Below are 17,799 nucleotides of genomic sequence, written 5' to 3'. Positions count from 1 at the left end.
GTCTTGGTTTCCTTTCAGAGTCTAGACTTTTCTTATTTTTACGTATCTTTAATTACTATCCGAACTGAAACTTTTGAATAATCTCATGGTCTTTTTAGTAGATCCATAAAGTCCTTAGGTGACTCCCTGAGAGTGGCTCCTATTTGTTTCATTTTCCTTTAATTTGGACTCAACTAAGAAATGATAACAGCACAAAGATACCTTGAACCTTTTTGCGAAGAAAAGGAGTCCTGGGAAGGGGAAGGTTGAGGATTCTGTGACCTAAAAATCTCCTAATTTACATTCATCATATGTTCTGTGAATCTCTGCATCTTCCTCCCTGAAGAATTATTTAGGAGATTTTCTTCACCACAAACAAAAATTTTGTTTTTTTTTATGGAGGATAAACAGCTTTACCATACACTTCAATTATGGTAGAAAGTAAGAGACTCTTCATCATCTCCTTAAAAATGAGTTCAAGGTAAATGACTTCCCAATTCCTTGATAAGTGTTACTAAATCGTAGTTCTTTACACAATTTTAGATATGTAGGGGCAGACATGAGATTTTGCCCAATCTATCCAACAGGGAGATTTCTGAAACTGCGGGCCTTGGTAAATAACTGCTGTAATGAAAAACTACAATGGAATAAAATAATGTAGAAAAAGCAGATTTCCCAAGAGCTATTTATTATTCTGGATGTTTATAGATATAAGAACATTAAAAGCTTTGGTTGTGTATAAATGTATACTCATGTACAATCCAGTCTTAATGATGAGATTAACAAAAAGCCATGTGGCCAAGTCTTTTGTATATTAAATCTTGGCTCTTAATGCACTGGGTCACAAGAATGAAGTTCACTAAATCTAAATATTTTAAGAAAGAAATTTAGTAATTCAGAGTATACTGTTTATAAACTGTGTATGTTAACAAAAAGAAAATACTTCTACCTGCAAGAACTTGTTTGAAACTTTAACAATACAAGTAATAAAAATGAATCCTAACAGAAAGCTCACTGTTTCCATCAAATGGATTGTGATGTATACAAGTATATAAAGGAGGAAAAGCTAAATAGTGAATGATCAATTATCTATGCTTTGTAAGTAAATTCTGCCAAATAAGGATGATGTAAATTCCATCTGCACAATTTGACCAAACACACACACAGATCTTGGCTAAATAAATGTCAGATTGAGAATATGAAATTCTTCACTCTCTCAAGTAATAAATATCTCTCCCTCATTCATTCATTTCCTCATGATTGTGACTCCATTTCTTACAAATAACTATGTCAATTTAGAAAATCATTGGTTAGGCCAATTGTAAACTAATATAATGGGTACTGTTAAAGAAAGAACTCTTCTTGCATTAGCATAAAGCCAAAACTCAGTATATGATGTGTTCCTTAATTTTAGTCATTGATCTCTTGAGTGTTTAGTCATAAAAAGAGAACACCCTAAGATGGAAGAACTTGTATCAATGTGACAAGTTATTGTCACTCACCTGCTAAAACCCTCCGATGCTTCCTATTACAACTGGATTAAATTTCATGCCATTTCTAAAACCTGCAATTCCCTAGATAGATAAGAAGTATAACATGGTGGTTAAAAGTACAGACTCCTCGGACTGCCTGGATTCTTCTTCTCCCAGCTCTGCTACTTACTGGCTGTGTGACTTTGAGAAAGTTACTTAGCCTCTCTGTTCCTCAGTACCTCAGTTTCCTGTGCATGAAACATGGGTGATGGATGATTAAATGAGTTGATACTGAGCCCTTAAAACAGTTCCTGGCTCAGAGGAAGTCCTACCCAAGTGTTAGGCATTGTTATTATTTACATGAGCTGGCCTCTGCATATCTTTCTGTCCATATCTCCCACTTTCCCTTTGATCACCACCTTCCAACTACAATGAATTTCTGTTGCTCAGACAAACTATGTTTCTTCCTAATTTAAAGCCATAACATGGCTGACTGGCTTCTCCCCATAATTCATATCTCAGTTTAAATGTTACTTTCTCGATGAGGCCTTTTCTGAGTATCCTATCTAAAATACCACCTTCCCCCAACCCAGGCCATTCTCTATGATGTCACTCTGCTTTATTTCCACTAATCTAAAAGTTCCTGGATTGTTCATTTTCTTGTTTATTGTCTGTCTCATTTAACTAGAAGATTACATTTGGTGAAAGTTCTGACAGTATATGACTTGTATACTGTTTTATCTCTAGACACCCAGAATAATGCCTGTCACACAGAACGTACAGGTGGGTTAAAGAATGATTAGATGGATGGATGTATAGATGGATGGCCAATGAATAGCTGGATGGAATGTCACTTGAACCTAAGTCTTGAAGAATGACTTGGAGTGAGAACTGTACAAAATAGAAGAAAAGGGAGTGCCATGCAGAGGGAATTACATAAGAAAAACTGGAGGAAAATGAATGTCCATTCATGGGACTGCAAATTATTTCAGAGGCTGAAGCATAGGGGGAGTGTGAGGAAGAGGTGAAAGCTGAGTCTAGAAGGATAAAGAAGGCAGAAGCCAGATTCCTGAAACTCAGTGTAATATTTTTTCTCAAGTTCTTTGACATATCTCCTTGAATATATTAAATAGAACCCCCATTAGATGGACATACAATTTAAAGCTACAGAAAACAGTACATGTATGCCTGTCCAATTACTTAAAAAAAAAAAAAAAGAAGAAGAAAGAAAAAAGGAGGGTAGGGCAAACTCTCACTTTTCTCATTATCTTCTTGGCTCTTTTCAAATTCTATCCCCTTAAGTGTTTAATAGTCTTTCTTTCTGTAGAAATGTCTTTGAGAAATAGAATGGAAGAAGGTGGACTTTCAAAATGGTCACAATATGAGATATGAGCCTTTGCCCACAGTCTGAAAGTAATCTGGGAAGTTACTGAAAGCCCACCTGCTTCTTTTGCATGCTGTTCATTATTTTGGTTTGATTTCTTTATTTGAAACCACACTTTTAATTGAAATACTCTCAGTGATTCTATATTGCAATTCTATCCCCCCCCCCAACCCCCAGTACTCAAATTTTGATTCTAAGTAACCCAAGAAAATTGTTTCCACACTCACCTTTATGTAGTGCATGGGTTGCTATTAAGGTAGAGCACATCCATAAGAGACCTTTTATATTTATCAACATCTTGTCCTAGAACCAAAGAAGAATGCAAGATAACTCATAAGCATTCAGATTTGTGATGGACCATAAATCACATGCTATTTTTGCAATGTAAGTATTAAAAGTACAAAATAGCAGCTACTCTTGTAAAAACAGGAGGGAATTTGTAATGGAAGTTGTCCCAACACTTTAATTATTAGGTCTAATATCACCCAATGCAATATTTACCAAAATATTTACCAAGTTTACCAATATGATTCCAGAACTGAATTTGGGACATATGACAGTGGAGATGTGTGGGACAACCACAGCTGAGGATGCCCTGGAAGAAGAATGCAGACCACAGCCTAAGGAGTAGATGGGAGCTGGAGCAAGGAGGGAGGGATGACCACAAAGTCTATTTGGAAACAGGAAGCTGGTCATGGATGAAGCCAGAGAATATGAGGAAACAATAGAGAGAAATGCTGCAAGGAAAGAAACTGAATCAAATGTGAGATGGGAAGGAGCCTGTTAGTGGTTCATGCACATGGCATAAAAACAGAGAATAAGAACCCCAGCACGATTCTTAAAACACAGACTCAATTTAGCTTCTAGGAGGCTGAACAAGCATAATAAACGTGTTATAAGGAGCTGCTAATTACAAAAGTGAACAGTGCTTGCCATGAGTTTTTAAACCAGTTCCAACAGTTCTAAAGTCTCAAGGGTAATAAATGAATGAAAATACCCTGTACGGAGAGTCAAGAAACCCTGTCCTGGCCTTGCTGTTAACTTATTGTGTGACTTTGGCCAAAGCATTTAACAGTCTGGGTCTTAGAACAGTTCCTTCCAGCTCGAATTTCTATGAAGCTATGATTGTAAGGAGGGTAAGCACCTGTGTTGAGGATCATCTAGAACTCAAAGATCCACCCTCAGAACAACTGCCAAAGATTATTTGGTCTCCACAGTTGTGCCTTCTTAGTTACACTTAGACTGTGCTATAACAGCCATTGTTGGCTGGCTACTCAAGAACCATTTCTCTCTCTCCTTCCAAACAAAACTCTGATTCTGTTCTAGTGTCTGCCTTCCTTCTCACACCCACATGCTTTAGAGGAACCTAAATCCAACACCAGCCCAGGGTGGATGATTCTGATTATCTAAGTCAATTCCAATGGCTCCATGTGATATGTTTTGGATTGAGTATGCAATGCCATTTTGGCAACTGAGATGTGAGGGATCTCTGTTGGGGTGGGGAAAAGTTCCTGGGAAAGGTCTATCAATCTCAAGAAGACAAAAAGGGAAGAGACTGTTGCTTTTCTTCACTGGGCATTGTCATGATTGAATATTTCTCCTGAAACTGTTGTAGCCATATTACATCCATTAGTGTAAAAGAGAGTCTTTGTGGATGAAGCTGACAGAGAATGAGGAGAAACAGGGCTTAAGTCCTAAAGAGTTAGACCCAGAGTGGGCCCTGCCTTTGGATTTCTTTCTATATGAGACAATAAACCCCTTTATTGTTTAAACACAGTTTAATCAGGGCTTTTTGTTACTTACAGCTGAAAATATCCTGACGCTCATTATAGTTGGTGCCCTGAATAACTTCCTCACATCTTAGAAAACATAAAATTCGATACCATGTAGAAAACCTACATTGCAAAGAAGAAACACTAGGAATCCAAGTCCAATTTGTGCTCAAGTTCAACTTTCAAGTTCTATGCAGCTATCCCTTTTCCCTTAATGTTCTTCTGCATCTGATTGCTCTATTTTATATATCTAGAAAGAAGTAAGGTGTTGCAATCTCTCAAAAACAAAATTATGAAATTCTTTAATTCTAGGTATTTTCTAAAGGGCATTTTTAAAAAATTAATACAGTATATAGCTCACATTTTTCATCTGTAGGCCATTCAACAACTCACAATGAAAAGCATATAGATGATAACCTTAAATTAACCTTGATAATTATGTTTATTAGCTATCAAATAGTTATTGGTATATGCTAAAAGACTTTGTTCAATGCTAACTGGGAAATGTCATACCGTTCTACATTTCTGGATTTCTATAAGATACCACAGCAAGCAGGAAGTATACATCTACATCTCAATACCACTCAAATATCTCAGGGGAAAATAAAGATATCAATTTCACAGACTCTCTAGTTTAAAGTTTCCAAAGTTTAGGTTGATTCATAAAATGCTGTTTAAAGAAATTCATTCCATGAGTATTAACTAAATCCAAATAGGAAACACCTTTTTAGTTGTACTTTTAAATAATATTTTCCTATCTTTCTTCAAAATAAACTGTTCTCAATTTAGAAGCATAATGTTAAAAGTCTAGAGTCTGCTGTCAAATAGCCCTGAATTCAAATTCTGCATCCACCACTTACACTCTACTTAGTTTGTGGATAAGTTACTAACTTTCTCTAAACCTCATTTTCCATAGCTATTTAATAGTGAAACTTAGTACTTAATGATTAGAGATATTGTGAGATCGATAAAATAATATATATAAAATGCAGCTCAGTGTTTGATATGCTTAATATTATTAAAATGATTAATTCAGACTTTCTACAGGTTTTTTCTTCCTGGTTTTATATCATTAATAGTAAAAAGGAAAGTATTTGAAACTCTCGGCTCTGCAAATCATAACTGGGTTACCACTATAGTGGTAGTGTACAATTTTATGCTTATAATAAATTGTCAAATAACATTTTGCTATGTATTTTGAATCATTATTTGTGAACATATCTTATCTCCTTTGTAGTAAAGGAGACTTCTGGAAGGCAAAGCTGGTGTCTTGTTCAACTTAATAATCCCCACAATGTTTCCACAGGGCCAGGTTCAGAGTAGACCCTTGAGGAATTGTGCTGACCAAATAAATGACCAGTGTCTCCATTTTCTATCCAGAAACACACTTTGAAACATAAGTGCCAACAATCCTTTGTGAACATGCTCAGGTAGACTAATTAGCACTTGAAACATATTTGAATCAATCTAGTTGGATATTTGCCATGACTCAATAACTATCTGATATTTGTCAGTATCTAGTTTCAGATCTCATAGCAAAACCGAAGCAAATGTGTGATTTTGACCCAGGAATCCAGTTTCCCATATCCTAACTTCCTATCCAAGACAGATATTCAAAAGTCTAATTCTTTGTGCCATACTTCATCCTTATAACAATGCCTTTTTTTTGAAGGATGGGACAAATGGTCCTTCGTCTACATAAGTATAACAAGTATATTCCTCATTGCCCCTAAGACTAGGCTAGGGAAGGACATCAGTGGATGAAAAATACAAAGGAGAGCAAGATGATGTAGTGAGATGCTTCAAGGCATCATCCCACCACAAAAGCTCTGAACAACCAGCAAGAACTGGCAGAAACATCTTTCTCAAAACAATTAAAGGACTGTTACAAAGTGAGTATAGAATCAAGAGAAAGGCTACTTAAAAGTGGTAGGATCTCCTGGCCCCCTGGCTAGTCCCTTCCCCACCCCTCACCAGCCCATGTTACCAGTATGATCTTTAGTCCTGGATCCAGAGGGAGCAGAGGAGCCCTCCTACACATCTCCAATACATATGGTGGAGGCCTGAGGGACTTGCCATCCCAGAACTTGCCCTGAATATAGACAATGGCTAACAGAGCTCTCCTTCAAAATGCTGTGGGAGATCAGTCAAGGGGATGCTGAGGCAAGGGAATGCTGGCTGTAAGGCATTCAGTGCAGTGCCCACCTAGACCATGAGGAAATTCAAAATCACATCAACAGGGGCATTCATAGGCCCAAGTCAGGACTAGGCACAGAAAGGATCAGGGAGTCCCCTACACTTTGGCCTGGATATGTTCTCTAAACTTATGTGCGGATAAAGATTTGAAGGAGATCACTTGCATTTGTCAATCTGTAAAGACTGGGAAAGGTGTTTTCTTTTTGCTCTTTTTTCTTCTTTTCTTCCTCCTTCTTTTTCTTCTACTTCTACTTTTTTGTTAGCCTGTTATCCCCTGGCATTTAGGAAAGCTCTGTTATAACCCTAGCTGGATATAAACTTATAGAGCTGATGCCTCAGAGTCTAAATTCCAGTGATAACACTAATATCAATATGCCCAGGTTTCAAAAAGATTACAAACATGCAAAGAAACAGGATGTGATGGCACAAGCAAATGATAAAATTGAAGCATTAGAACCATAAATGAGGAAGACCAGACTTGGGACATACCAGCAAAGGCTTTTTAAAAATGGTCCTAAATATGTGCAAAAAGATAAGGGAAAATATGTACAGCAGCTAAAGGAAATCAGGAAAACAATAGAGGAACACAAAGAGAAGATCAATAGAGAGATGGAAATGATGAAAATGAGTCAAAGAGAGCCTAAGACCACATAGCAGACATTTAAAATTCCCTAGAGGGGCTCATCAGCAGATTGGAGCTGGCAGAAGAAAGAACTAGAGAACTCGAATATAAAATAATTGATATAATTCAGTCTGAGGAGCAGAAAGAAGAAAAATGAGTAGAATCTGGGGAACCTGTGGGACCCATCAAGAATATGAATACATACATTCAGGGAATCCCAAAAGGAGAAGAGAGAATATTCAAAGAAATAATGGCTGAAAACTTGCTAAATTTAAAGACACGAATTATACACATTCAAAATGCTCAACAAACTTCAAACAGATTAAACCCAAAGAGACGCATGCCACAGCATATTATAATCAAACTGTCAAATGCCAGAGTATTCTGGAAGTTGCGAGAAAAAAGCAACATGTCATGCATCAGGGAGTCTCAATTAAGATTAAGTGCCAATCTCTCTACGGAAACCATTGAGACAAGAAGGTGGTGGGATGACATAGTTAAGGTGCTGAAAGCAAAAACTACCAACCAAGAATTCTACATCTGGCAACACTGTCTTTCAAAAATGAGGGAGAGATTAAGACTTCTCAGATAAACAAAAGTTGAGGGAGTTCATCATGACTAGATCAGTTCTAAAAGAGATACTAAAGAGAATCCCATAGGTTAAATGGAAAGGGCAATAGACAGTAGAAGGAAGTCACATGAAGAAATAAAGATCTCTGGTGAGGGTCATGATATGGGTACATATAAATGCCAGTATTATCAGATTCTTGGTTTGTGACTCCAGTTTTTACTATCTACGGGATGTAAAAGGCAAATGCACAAAATGTAATGGTAAATCAGTGGTTTGGGACTCAATGGATAACATGTAGTTTGTGATAAGATACAGAAAGGTTGGGGGGGACAGAGAGTATAGGAACATAGTTTGTGCACTATTAAATTTAAGTAGGTATCATAGCAAACAAGATTGTTATAGATTTAGGATGTCAAATTTAAGCCCCATGGTAACTATGAAGAAATTATCAGAGAAGATGCAAGCTCATAGGGGTAGAAAGTAGAGTATAGGTTTCCAGTGGGGGTGGGGATGAGGGGGACAGGGAGAATGGGTTTCTGTTTGGGGAGATGGGAAAGGTTTAGTAATGAAAGGTGCTGAGGGTAATGCCACATTGTGGATGTGATTAATCCCACTGAATGGAATGCTTGGGAGTGGTTGAGATGGGAAAGTTTATGTTGTATATACAGTCCCACAATTGGGGGAAAAAAAAAAAAGAGAAAGAAAGAAATTAATGGAATAGCTGCTCCTGGATGGGATCTAGCAAGAGAGGGAAAAAGGCCTTAAGGGACATTACTGGGACATAAGAAAATTGAAACATAGACTGTAAGCTTTACATCAATGTTAAATTTCTTAAACCCGATAACTGAACTTAAGATGGTTAGAAAAACGAATATCCTTGTTCTTAGGAAATGTGCATGGCAGTATTAAGTGTTCTAGGAGTTTGATATATACAACCTACATACAAGTGTTCACAAAATGGATGGATGGAGGGATAGATAGATAGGTAGATAGATAGAACGACATGGCAAATGTGGCAAAATGTTAAAATTGGTGGATCTGGTATCAGGGAGGTGGGGTAGGCGTATGTTGAGTTCTTAACATGGGGTGTGTGTTATTTTTGTAACTGTCCTATAAGTTTGAAAATAATTCAAAATAAAAAGTTAAAAAAATACAAAGGAGAGATCAGTTGTGTTTTAAATACATTGGAGTAAATTGCATACATATGCTTGAATAAGTTGCCAACATTTAAAAATTGGAAGAGTTCACACTAAATCCCAGATCTCTGACATCTCTTGAAAAATTAGAAGATCTAGCCACACACATCCCAGCTGGTCAGTCACCAGCACCAACTAAGCAGCAGCCTCTCCCTTTGGCTCTGTGGGCTCTAGGCCATCACTGCCCCAGTTAGCCTCCCATGCATCTCCACTCCACATCTGGTTCTAATAGGCACCTGAGTTTGCAACACTTGAATTAAAGGATGGTACTGTCTCTCTTTAGTAAATGCTTGAGAGTGCTTTTACTGATCTTAGTTGCCTCAGATTTACAGTTCCATCACCTTTTCCTCAGACTTTATGGGCACTCATCCTGCTGCTTTACTTCTCTTAAGGCTGTGTCCATGCCCTGGGTTGTCAGGACATGCTATTTTGCTTTTAGCGTTTGATTATACTAAATGGGAAAGTTTCTAAAGCTTCTTTCTTTGGTGTTAGCACTACTCCACCACTCCAACCCCCATTTCCATTCTTCAGCTCTTCCATGTCTGCCTTGTAAGCACAATCTGTGGGTGATAACAAGTCTGGCTCCATGGAAAGACTTGGGAGATATGAGAGCCAGTGGCTATATTTAGCCCTCTACTCTAGTATACTCAATGAGAAAAGGGGAAAATCTTTAAACAATCAAGGTACAGCTGTCTGAGACTGTTTAATTGCCTGGGAGACACAAGAGACAAGGTCAATAGAGTGCTGAACTGCGAAATGACTGCAGAGAGGATAAGGGGCATGCCAGGGATGGGCTGCCTCAGAAAAAGAGAGAGCCAAGGTTCTATTAAACAGATATTTAGTATTCTTCCCTTGATCTTGGGGAAGCCCAGCTGAGTAGGGGGTGACTTAAGGACACAGACACAGTGGTTTCGTTTTCCATTCTGCTAATTTAGTTACCCTAGACAACCAATTGTCTGGGATACCTCAGCCACAAATTGGATGTAATGAACACTGCCTATCGTATTGCTTCTGGGTTCTTTCTCACAAAGAGTAATTGCTGTGATGGAAAGAGAAATCTCATGGTTAGGCATGAAATATCATGAGTTAACTTCACATGAGTAGTGGCCCCAAATGAAGTTATCACTAATTGGCAACTGGATTCTTGAAGCTGGCCTTGACTAAGCTTTTTCACATCGCTGCACCTCAGCACCGCTCTGTCCTCTGCTTGGAGAACTCCTGCTCGTCCTTACTCATTACGCTATAAAAAACACACTGCACTCTCCATTCCCCTTACCATGCTCTATTTTCACCACAGTTTATGTACCGTGTGTGTGTGTGTGTGTGTGTGTGTGTGTGTGTGTGTGTGTGTTTGGGAATTGCCTTTGTCCATCCGTCAGAATGTAAACTCCAGGAGAGCAGAGCTTTTGACATTCAGTTCACAGCTGTATCCACAATGCCCAGGAATTCAATAAATATTTGTTGAATGAATGAATATAAAGGATATATGGTTTTATGCATACTTTTTTTTAAAAAAAGAATATACTTTTTGCATAATTTGATGAATATTATATACATTCTTCAGTATATCACTTTTTTCACTTAAGGTATATCTTGGAGAATGTTTCAAATCAATAAATATAGTTTTTTGAGGGTGTTATTTTTAACAAGCTGTATATTTTCCCATTATATGAATGGACCATCTTTTTATTAACCCACTTCCCAACTCATGAACCTTTAGGGTATTTCTTAATTTTTCCTATTACAAACAATGCTGCGAAGGATATTCCTGTCCATTTGTCTTGGGTGATATTGGCTCCAATAGTTATATGACAAATTCCTAGAAGTAGAGTTGCTGGGTCAAAGTGTATATGCATTTTTTTTTTTCAACTTTGATAGCTATTACCAAATTATATTAAATTATACCAAATTATTAAATTACAATTCTAGAAAAGATACCTATTTACATTCCCAAATAGCAAATGAGAGATCCAGTTTCCCCACAACCTGGCCAATACAAACTTTTATCCAACTTTTTTATCTTTACTTGTCTGATGAAAAAAATGTTGTAGCATATCATTGGTTTTTATTACTATTTTTAAATCATGAATGAGACTGAGCAACTTTTCATATGATTTAAATGCATTTTTATTTTTCTCTTTTTGACCTGTCTGTATGCAAGCTTTACCCATTTTTCTGATAAAATGTGGTCTTTACTTATCTGTAAAAGTTCTTGGTATATCAAAAGAGTTAGTGCATTGTCTCTCATATGTTGCAGATATTTTCCAAATGTGTTACTTGTTTTCATGTAGATAATTTAACTGTTACTTAGTCAGACTTCTCCATCTTTTCCAATATGGCTTCAGTGTTTTATGTTTTGCTTAGAAAAGGTTTCACTATTCCTAGTTTATTTTCTTAAAAATCCTATGATTTCTTCTAGTCATTTTAAAAAAATTTCATTCTCTATGTTTCATATTTGATCCATCTTAAATTTATTGTAGGGTGGAAAATGAGATAGAGATGAGTCATTCTGAGATGACCAATCAGATAGCCTCAAACCATTTATTGAATAATCCCTCTTTTCCTCTGAATTCTCATGTCCACTTGAGTCTACTTCTGGATTTTGTCTTCTATTCAGTGAAACTAGACAATTCTTTAATCAACATGCACTAGCTGACATTTGATAGATTTAACAGGAAATAAATGGTTTGGTAATGCTGTTATTGTTAACACAGAATTAGATCAATATGAGTTCCAGAGACATAATACATTATGTTCATATATTTTCCAATGGTCAGAACCTTTTCACAGGTATTGCCCCTTTGATCTTAATAACCATACACCCATTTAATAAATTAGGAAACTAAAGATACAGAAGTTGTATCTTAACCTGATATTCTCAGTTGGTGAGTGCAACTCAAACTTTCTGATTCCAAGTCTAGTGTTTATTCCACTATGCCACAGTTAATATCTAATTCAGTAATTAAATAATTAAAAGTTATATTTTTCCATATTATATGTGCTTATTATAAACTATGTAATCTGAAGCAGAAGGTATATAGATACAAAAATAGATGCAAATTTTAATGTAAATATGCATTTATACCCTTTTATTGATGAAAGATCTACCCAGAGAAGTTTCCAGAAATTTAACTAGCAAAACTGACAAACAGATTAAACAAAGATTCTCTGCACTGACCACTAAAATACAACCACTCCAGGCACAATCAGTGATAGTAGCTTCATAATGTCTAAAAACCCTGGGTACATATGATATGCTAGACAGATATAAAAATTATATGCGTGTGTGTGTGTGTGTGTGTGTGTGTGTGTATAATTTATAAAGTCTAGGCCCCAAGAGGAAACTGGAAAAAAGTCACTAACTGACATGGAGCTTAGCCAATGCACTATGTCTACTTCCCCCTGTTTTGATTACAAATCAGAAAGAGTACAGACCTTGCGTTTTCTGCTAAGGTACAGACCAACGTGACAATCAGCATATTTTCTCAGATCAGAGCAAGTACTCCCCAATAATGGGTGTTTGTCAGTCCTAACCAGTTTTGTTAGGTGGGTGGTTAAATAATAGCCTACTACAGTCATTCCATCTTTTCCTCAAAAGAACCATGTGGTTTGAGAAGTTCTGCCCTGTCACAGGACAATATCCCATTTTAAATATAGTGTCTAGTGATGTTTGATCATGAATAAGATCAACAAAAATGTTTAAACCCCACTAGGAAAGATGAGTTTACTCATATAACTATGCGAGACAGTACTGGTTAATCTTTGTGCTTTGAAAGGCTCTGATTCTTGATTAAGTGACCAATCATTAACCCATAGAACTTAAGCATTTAACAATGTGAGAAAAGAGAGAATAATGGGCATATCTTTAACATTAATCATATCGGCCTTCAGTTAGCTTTTTAGGTCCTTTCCAAACACAATTAGATTGTTTACAAGTGTGCAGATACAGGTATATTAGAATATAAGGTGTTCTCTTTCAGTGTATGAGCATAGGGGGAAAAACTAAAGAAACCCATAAATATATATAAATCTAGGAAGTTTCTTTACAAATTTATTTTTTGAAAAGCATGAAATACAACTTAGGGAGAACTTTTAATTTTAAAAAAATTTTTTAGCTACCAACAAATAAAAGTTTGAATTCTTGCATAAATCCTAAGCAGTTGACTTAAATCCCAGCATCCACAAGATTAAGAACTGTGGACTTCCTGCTGGAGGTAGTAATTGCTCAATCACTTTGGAATCCATTGGAACCCTTTGCAGGGCAGGCATATGCAATTGTAAAATCTTCCTTTCTTTACTTTGAGCTCAAAACTAGAAGTCAGAGTCTTAGAATCTTTTTTCCTTAATCTACTTCTCCTACATTTCCAAACTACATATTCTCTGAACAGGAACAGATTTTATCTCGGAAAACTAATTGTTGCTTCTGTTGATGTCTTCACATTTTTATATTAAACTCACACACCCTATTTTAGGACTTCTTATGAAGTTTCACGATGGGTTTGATACAATTGCTAAGCTGTACTAGAAAATAATTTAGGTAACAGTGTTTAGGAGAGAAAAAGGGAAAATGGACCAATTTTAGGAGAATTTGAGGAGATCACAGAGATCTTTAAAATCCCGTTCTTCAAAAATAAAGTGAAGAAGTAGGAGAGATGCCAAGTTCCCCATTGGGGAAGTTCTGAGCTCCCGCTATGGGCCGGTTTTGTGCTAAGCCTCCTGGTGCACCGGGGACCTCAGAGTCACACCCGCAGCCCCTTAGTTTTTGCCATCATGGAATTCTATCCGTTCTGCCCCATGGCAATCTTTTGTCAATTCTAGACGAACTCTTTTTGACAGTCTGGAACCCAATTAGCCCTGTATTTGACTAAAAATGGTCTTTGGTCCGACTTGAATGTATTTAAAAGTCAATAAAAAAAGAATTTGCTTGGAGTAAATCTTTACCTCCCCCTGCCGCAAAGCAAAAACCCTATACTCCTCCTACCACCCCCAAGCAGCAAGAAAAAAATCTTACACACCCTTTTTCATAAGAGCGCTTTAGCGCCGTCTGGATAAACGTTGGGTCTGCACCAGCCGCAAGGAGCCGCCTTAGCTAAGCGTCTGCAGCGGCTGAACTCAGCTAGCCAAGTTGGGGCGCCGGCTAACCCCGCCCGGGTCGCGAGGACGCAGCAAAGCCCCGCCCCCAAAGGACTCGGAGGGCGGAGACCCAGGAGGGGCCCAGGAAGTCCACACCCGTCTCCGCCAGGAGGTGAAGCCCTCGCCCACGTGGTGGCGGCTGGAGAACCACCGCGCTGCGGGGAGCTTACAGCGCGGAGCCACCTCCCACACGGACTGAACCGGTGAGGAAGCGACCCAGCCCGGGTCGGCTGGACCACCTCCCTCCTCTATTTCCATCCCGGCACGCCGCGGCAGGCGCGTTTGTTATCGCTACTGGGATCAAAACAGTATCTTAAATAGAGCAACGAAATTCAGAATAAATCTCGAAATGAACCTTTCCGGTCCGCTCCCGCCTGTTTGAGTGCATCTGCCCCATCTCTGTGCCTTTCTTCTTCACAATCCCTCCACTGCCCTTTCCTTGTACCTTCCTTCTCTTCTTTTTCTTTTTCCTCCCGGCGCCCTCCTTCTTTCCAATACGTCCCACGTTTGCCCTGAAATTGAGGAAGCTTAAGGTGTGGATTGGAAGCCCCTCGTTTGCAGACTACTGGGGCGGGGCTCGTAAATTTTGCAAAAGCAAAAGTAAGACATTTTGTATTATCTTTCTTAAAGACGCCCAGGATTGTATACACGGCAAGCCCCACAAAACCTGTATCCACTTCTGGCCGTGTGTATCCGTCCAGCAAACCGTAGCCTCCGCCCAGAGTGCTCCGGAGAACTCAGCGGACTCCGGAAGCCCCAGCGGACTCCGGAGAAGACACCTCTGCACTTCGCGTAGATAAGGTCCCCTTCTTTTCGTGTCCTGCAAACCCTAGATTATGTCGCAGATTCGCGAAATGCAAAACTGACGACTCAAAGGTAAACTAGGGTCCTTCATCCTAGATCATAAGGTTGTGAAAGAGGCTTTGCAAGGCTCTTTTTTTTCCCCTCCACCTGTCCTGGATTTCTCCATAAGGGGGCGCCCACACCCGTCACAAAACTCCATATTCCTAGACATCTGGTTCTGCAGGCCCGAAGCACGGAACTAGGGGCAGATCCTAAGGAACGAACCGCCTCCCTCCCTTCTCCCCTCCCTGCCTGCCTCCGCGGACTGGGAAGGCAGGGATTTCACACCAGCCATTCATTTGTTAGCAATGGGGGAGGGGAGGCAGGAGCTAGAGAGTCGGAGCAGAGACTGGGAGAGGGGAAGAGAGGCAAAGAAGATGGAGACAAAGTGAGAAACAAAGATGAAGAACGAGCGGTAGCGGAACTGCCTTTCTGCCTGAGGGTGTGTGCGCGGCGGGGCAGCTCTGCAGTAGCTGCGTGGATTTCTCCCTTATCCCGCAGCATCTTCCAGAGACATGCAGGATTTGCTCCGGCTCGGCGGGATCCGAGGCAAATAGTTTGGGCTGTGACACTATTTCCCCCCCCCTCTTTCCGCTGCCTAACACATTGATCTCTCCACGCCCAGCGACACAGAGCGAGCCGGGACAACCCGGATGCCCCCGGTCCGCACGCACTGAGAATCTCGCCCTGCGGCGCCTTTGCCTCCGCAGGGCGGGAGGTACGCTCCAGCCCAGGGCGTCCCCCCGGCTCCTGGCACAAGCGCTCGGCGGCCGTTCGACCCGCCAGCAAAGTTGCTCAACTAAGGTCGAAAGCTGGGAGGGGTGGAGAGAGGGAAGGAAACAGAGGACCGCTGCCGCCCGAGAGAGAGGGCTGGTCCCAGACACCCCCTGACCGGGATCCCCGCGCCACCTTTGTCCGGAGAGCGTTCTGGGAGCTGGTTTGCTCTTAGAGACGGAAGCGACAGTCCCATTTTGCTGTTCAGGGTGAGAAAAAATTCCTGCACATCAATGCTGATTTGGGGCAGGAAAGCTTTTCCCGCCCAGGCGCCTCCCAGACCTCCGCGGCCCTCCAACAACCCCACCCCCATCCCCAACTCCTTCCCTGTGGGCCGCTGCGCACCGCGCGCAGGACAAAAGAACCCAGGGCACCGGGAGAGAGCCGTGACATACCCCAACTCTCCAAAGAGACGCGGACCAGGGCCCCTGCACAGCCCCCGGGCGCACCTACCCCCAGATTGCCGGGGACTTAAGAGGCCACGTCCGCCCAGGACCTGGGCTGCTGAGGCTCCGGGTCGTACTGTCAGAGGCTGCCTGGGGATGGCTTTCCAGGAATGCCGGGCACTGACCACACACTAGGGGCCAGGAAACCAGGTGGCCTCACCAAGACAGCTTCTGGGACTTGTAGGTGTGCAAATCTCGGGAGTCCCCATTCAAACTTTTGCCTCGAGCAGGTTAACAAAAACAATCAAGGTGCCGGGGGTTCCTCCCCCTCTCCAGCTCAAGATACCAGGACTTTTCTAGGGTTTCTCTATAATTCTCTTCCCTCCCTTCCCCCAGTTCCGTTAGTCCTTCTGCCCCCACCGCACCCCGGGCTTCTTTTGTCTGAATCTTTCAGCACCATGGTCCCACTGTATTCTTCTCTCCAAATGGCCTTTTGAAAGTTACCTGCAATTCTTAAACGCGGATTTTCTTAACTTAGCCATACAATTAGCTCTCTTTGTCTTAGATAAAGCCTTCTACCAATTACAATGTTGCTCTTTTTTTTCCAAGCTCGCAATTTTTCTGTTTTTTTTTTAAAAAAGGGGGAACAAAAGAAACGTGATTACCTTGAAAGGCGACTTATTGCAGAGTTTGGGGGGAAAAAATCACTGCAGCGCTGCGCGAATAGGCTCGGCGTTGCCGGGGCGGGTCACATAGGAAGCGCGGAGGCCTGGGGAAAGGTGCGGAGGGTGCGGGACAGTGCGGGAGGATGCGGAGCTGGCCGCGGATCCCAGTCCCTGCGACTGTCCAAAGCACCTAATGTTCGAGACTGTTGCGCCGGTCTGCCCGGAGTTCTTCCCCAGAAAGGCTCGGGACAGCTCGCCTGCAAGTTCAAATGCGGGTTGTGACACCCATCATCATTATATCACTGTACCGTCAGCGCCGAGGAGGAGACTCAGCGAGGAGGAGGAGGAGGAAGAGGAGGAGGGTTCGTTCACAGCCTCCAGAAGCGCTCCGCAGCTTCAGCCACTCTTAAGAGCCTAGGCTTGGAAAGCAGGCGGAGGGGCGGAAAGGCAGCTCCCCGCGCCTGCGGTAGGGACCGCCTGCCTCCCTCTCCAGGCACTCCCACCTCTCCGAGTTTCTTCCTGACAAGAAGTACCAATCGGCTTGGGGACAGCGGCGCTCCCCATTCAGCCACTCGCTTAGTAACATCGCGCTGTGTGCACCGAAACCACTGACCTCCCACACCTCCCCACCCCCACTTCCCCGCCTCCCGCGCCGCCGGTTCGGGGTGAGGGGAAAAGAGCCCCCAGGCTCTTGTGGGGCAAGCACTTAAACTATTGAGTGCGGTCAGTTCTTGAGAGTAGACTGAAACTCTGTAAAATCAGCAAAGAACTTGGTTACAGCATGTTCACGCGGCCACTGAGCTTGC

General features: G+C 41.0%; 1 protein-coding gene across 4 annotated transcripts in view; it reads right to left on the bottom strand.

Annotated features, from left to right (window-relative positions):
- The window catches only part of VCAN (versican), a 107,004-nt gene extending 89,517 nt beyond the window's left edge, over positions 1-17,487 (bottom strand). For 2 of the 4 annotated variants that reach the window (XM_037801598.1, XM_037801595.1), the window contains exons 1-2: positions 16,994-17,487; positions 3,063-3,138 (exon numbers count right to left, since the gene is read on the bottom strand). In XM_037801598.1, coding sequence (XP_037657526.1) covers positions 3,063-3,132 — 70 coding nt within the window. In that variant the 5' untranslated portion in view covers positions 3,133-3,138; positions 16,994-17,487. Of the gene's footprint in view, positions 1-3,062; positions 3,139-14,992; positions 15,095-16,993 lie in introns of those variants that run through there. The other 2 variants (XM_037801596.1, XM_037801597.1) reach the window with 2 other exon arrangements.
- Positions 17,488-17,799: the final 312 nt, after the last annotated feature.

This window comes from Choloepus didactylus, chromosome 13, assembly GCF_015220235.1.
Source record: "Choloepus didactylus isolate mChoDid1 chromosome 13, mChoDid1.pri, whole genome shotgun sequence".
NCBI classification, from domain to species: Eukaryota; Metazoa; Chordata; class Mammalia; order Pilosa; family Megalonychidae; genus Choloepus; species Choloepus didactylus.
This window is presented reverse-complemented; position numbering and strand designations above follow the sequence as displayed.